This window comes from Emiliania huxleyi, assembly GCF_000372725.1.
Source record: "Emiliania huxleyi CCMP1516 chromosome Unknown EMIHUscaffold_1220, whole genome shotgun sequence".
In the NCBI taxonomy this organism is placed as follows: Eukaryota; Haptophyta; order Isochrysidales; family Noelaerhabdaceae; genus Emiliania; species Emiliania huxleyi.
This window is the reverse complement of record NW_005201370.1, coordinates 8,812-12,875: the sequence shown is the minus strand read 5'-3', so window position 1 is coordinate 12,875 and position 4,064 is coordinate 8,812. Positions and strand designations below refer to the sequence as shown.

Here is a 4,064-nt window from a genome sequence, read left to right as displayed (position 1 = left end):
CGACCACAGCCTCGGCGCCAGAGGAGGCCGCCGCCGCCGCCGCCCCCGGCCAGGCCGACAGGGGCGGCGAGGGCGGCGAGGGCGGCGCGAAAGGCGACGGCAGCGGGCCGGATGCCGCGCCGCCGCCCGTGCGCCGACGCTCCTCGACGGGCAGCGCCGGCGAGGACGGCGGCGGCGGCGCCAAGCGGGAGCGGATCGGTTGGACGCAGGCGGAGGACGCAATCATCATCTCCACAGTGCGCGAGATTGGGCACAAGTGGTACCGCATCGCGCAGCGCATCCCTGGCCGCACCGAGCACGCCATCCGCAACCGCTGGCAGCGCCTCCTCCGTATGGTCGAGGACACGCAGCCGCCCCCGTCGCCATCGCTCTTCCAAGCCGTGGGCGGGGCCGGCCCCGAGGAGCCCGCCCGCTGAGGCAGGGGCAGCCGCCCCCCTCCCCGGAGCGGGGTGAGGGGGCGAGCAGCGGCGCCGCTGAGCCCGGCAGCCGCGCAATTCGCGCGTTGGGAAGCGAGGAAAGGCCACGCACAATGAGCAGTGAGCTATCGCATCCCCCCGCATCCGACACAATCTGTGTCTGTCCGATTCTTGTCTCGGCCCGAACAAGCTCGTAGAGAGGCTCGTGAGGCTGCTGCGTATGGATGGGAAATGTTGACGGGAGCCCTGTGTGTCCGCGCACGTGTGTGTGCTTACTCTCCCACGCGAACTGCGGTGCGCGTTCTGCGCGCGGGCTGAGTGGAGAGTTGAGAGTGGAGGACAGGACTCAGGAGAGAGTGCGGCACGTGTGCCCAGGCGTGCGTTTGATCTGAATCTGAAGAAGACTCTGACACAGCAGTCCTCCTCCGGGAATGTACGTAAGAGCTACCTTCTCCCTCTCCCTTTTCTCCCAGAAAGCTAAAAGTACGTACGTACAGTGAAAATTTCTTGAATGAATGCGAGGTAATTCCGTCAAATAACTTGAAGGTCGCGTCAATTCAAAAGTCACGGCGGAAGAAGGAACCAAGGCCCCGCTCTGGACTGGGCGCTGACTGACTGGCTGGTCTGCAGGAGCTCGACGTGTGCAGCAACCAGCTCCGCGCGCTGCCCGCCTCAGCCGAGCGATGATCACAGAAAACAGTCTGTCCTTGCAGCGACTCCTCTCCTTATGCGCGTCCGACATCATGCCGCGGGCTGAGTCGCATGACGTTCTGCCAGTCGCCGTCGCCTGTAGCTCGCCGCTCGCGAAGAAACGGACCCACAACAGACCTGCTGACACAAACGACCAACACCCGCAGCCAGCCGTGCCTCGCTTTCGTCGCCGGACTCAGTTGTGCCTCGCTTTCATCGCCCTCGTATTTGTGCTGGTGATTGCGAGGTCGGCTGTGCAGACCGTCGTTGGCAATTCCGTGCTGAAGCTGGAAACCTTCAGCCTCGCGGCTGGCGACGGAAGCTCGCTGCTCGTCGAGGCGACAGGCGTTCTCGACCTGATTCATCTTCCTGTGGGCTGCAGCATAACGCAGGCCAGCCTCGACGTCGTGCACGGTGGTGGGGTGGTGGGCCGGCTGGAGGTGGGTCGGATTTCGCTCGACAGAGGCGGTGCGGTGCCAATCACCATCGCTGGCCCAATGGCTGTGCCGCTCGGGCTCGGTCCACTCCAGGCCCTGAGCGCTGCGGTGGTGCAGGAGTCGGAGCTCGAGCTCGACGTGGCTGGATGGGTGGACGTGCATGTGCCGCTGCTCGGCCACTTCCGCCAGCTCTCGCTTGTGAAACGGCTACACCTCAGAGGCGCGGGGGGACTCGACCCTCTGATCGACTCGTTCGAGCTTCAGCCAAACCAAGGCAACGCCACCGTCGCGCTTTCGATGGGGGTGCGCATCCGGAACCCGTCGTCCTTCCAACTCCTGTCCATCGGCGTGCTCGACTTCTCCATCCTGACAAGCGACGGCACGGCCTTCGCAAAGGTGTCGACGGTCGGACCCGTCAGCATGCGGAGAGGAGTCACTTCACTCTCGCTTACTGGGCATCTCGCCGTCCCCGACGAGGAGTCGGATGCGTTTCGCGCGGTGCTCCATGACTACGTGTCGGGCAGGGCGTCGACAGGGTTGACCGCTGTCATCACCGCCGCCAGCGAGCCGCTGTTTGATGCCGCGCTCTCGTCTCTGCGCCTCGACACGTCGCTTCCAGGCCGCCCAGGCGGCGCGCACTTTTTCGACGAGATCGCAATGTCGCTGGACGTCCCGCAGGCGCTCACTGGCTTGGTGACGAGCAAGCTGGTAAACCCGTGGGGCGACGCAGTCGTCCACGCCTCCGCGGCCTGCCGCGTATCCAACCCGTTCAACGTCTCGGCTTCGGTCCAGGCAATCTCGATAGGCATCGTCTACGGCGGCTCCAAGGTTGGCTCCGTCACGATGCCGCGGCTCGACCCGCCGCTCGCACTCGCGGCCTTCTCGCGCCGCCCGTCGGACCGCGCCTTCCCGATCGTTCTGCGCGCACCCGCCACCACCCTCAACACGCTACTCCTCGAGCTGCTCGCAAAGGGCGCAGTGACAGTGGGGCTCGACATCTCTCTCGACCTCAGGGTCGGTGTGGTGGGGCGGGGCACGGGCAGCGTGATGCAGATCGCATATGCGGAGCCCGAGGTAGCCGTCCGCGCCTCTCTCGGCGGAGGTGAAACTGAAAGGGCGGCGTCCGCGGCGTCCGCGGTCGCCGGAGCGACGTCGACAGCTGTGCAAAAGGGCGTGGCTAGCCCCGCCGCTCGCTTGCTCGAGAACAGAATCGGGAGCGAGCAGGGTGGCGGCGACACATACTCGTACGGCGGCTGGCTCGGCTGAGCCGTAGAGCGCTGCACACATGCGCTAACTCCCAGAGCCAGCCGAGCCGGCAAAACCGCACCCTCGCGCTCGCCGCGCCGCCCCACCCCTAGCTTTCCGCTCAATAAGATTTGTCGATGCGGGGCTGTGTCATGCGCTTTATTCGACCAGCCCTGCTGTAACTCTCTATACTCGTACGGGGTATTCACGTAATTATTGTACGTGTCTCATTTTGTCACTATCGCGTGTGGAGAGGTTCACAGGCCACTCTATCCTCTCTCGCGCGTTCCCGCTGGTCCCGCCCTCCGCCAGAGAGAACAATCGACCTCGGCGTCACTCGCGCGTCCAGCGTGGCAACGCGCTCGGCGCCGTAGGCTTTGGCCATTGAGCCGCAGAGAAACGCATATTGCATTGCATCCGTGAGTCGCATGCTCTCAAGCTGAACGTAGAGCTCGGTCTTCAGGCAACAAGGCACCACCATCCAACTCGCGCCGCACTCCCGCGCCATCTCCACCGCCTCCACATTCACCTCGTTACAGCCGTGCACGCACAAGACGAACGTCTCGCCGTCGACGCGCACCCGCGGCTCGCCCGACACCAACTCAGCCGCCTCCCCCTCCACGAACTGGGCGTTGCCAAGGACGTCTCCTTCCCCCGCGCCGGCCGCGCCGGCCGAGCGATGCGTCGCTCGCCACGCGTCGACGTACGCCGTGTAGGCTGGCCTCTGCCTCCGGTCGACGCCGACCACGGAGAGGGCGGGGAAGCGGTAGGCGAGCAGCAAACCTGCGGGTGCGGCGAGGGGAAGGGCAGCGGTGACGGCGCAGCGACGCGACCTCCGCGAAATGCACCGAAAGCACCGACGAGGCCGTGGCCGCACGCCACGTCGACGGCCCGCTGGACGGAGGGCGAGCACGAACGGCCTCTGCGTGTCGCCGCCTTGCCGCGCTGGACGACCGCGTCCGGGTCGCTGCGCAGGACCGCCTGCTCCGCCTCCGCGAAGACCTGGCCGCTCTCGAGAATCTCCTTGACGCGCGCGAAGCGGCCGTGCTGCCGCTCGAGCTGGGCAAAGACCTACAGGTGGGTTCCGAGAACGTTCAGGCAAGCGTCCACCTTTGCCGCCGGCTATCGCTGTGGTCCAGAGTGGCCTCTGGAAGAAGAGGCCGGCTCGGCATCAGCTCTCTCAGGTACCTCCACAACATGAGCCGTTTGTGCGGCGCGAGGCTGGAGATGGTCACGTGCGGCGCGACGCCGGAGCCGTCCGCACGCGATCGCGACG

The 4,064-nt window shown here is 66.0% G+C and overlaps 1 protein-coding gene across 1 annotated transcript in view; it reads right to left on the bottom strand.

Moving 5' to 3' along the window:
* Nucleotides 1–993: 993 nt before the first annotated feature.
* Nucleotides 994–4,064, bottom strand: part of EMIHUDRAFT_460488 (hypothetical protein) — a gene marked incomplete at its 5' end in the record, with an annotated part of 6,135 nt that continues 3,064 nt past the window's right edge. The window contains 4 exons of the mRNA XM_005790108.1: nucleotides 994–2,972; nucleotides 3,115–3,413; nucleotides 3,492–3,571; nucleotides 3,646–3,859. Of these exons, the coding sequence (XP_005790165.1) occupies nucleotides 2,948–2,972; nucleotides 3,115–3,413; nucleotides 3,492–3,571; nucleotides 3,646–3,859 (618 nt within the window). The 3' untranslated portion in view covers nucleotides 994–2,947. The remainder of the gene's footprint in view (nucleotides 2,973–3,114; nucleotides 3,414–3,491; nucleotides 3,572–3,645; nucleotides 3,860–4,064) is intronic.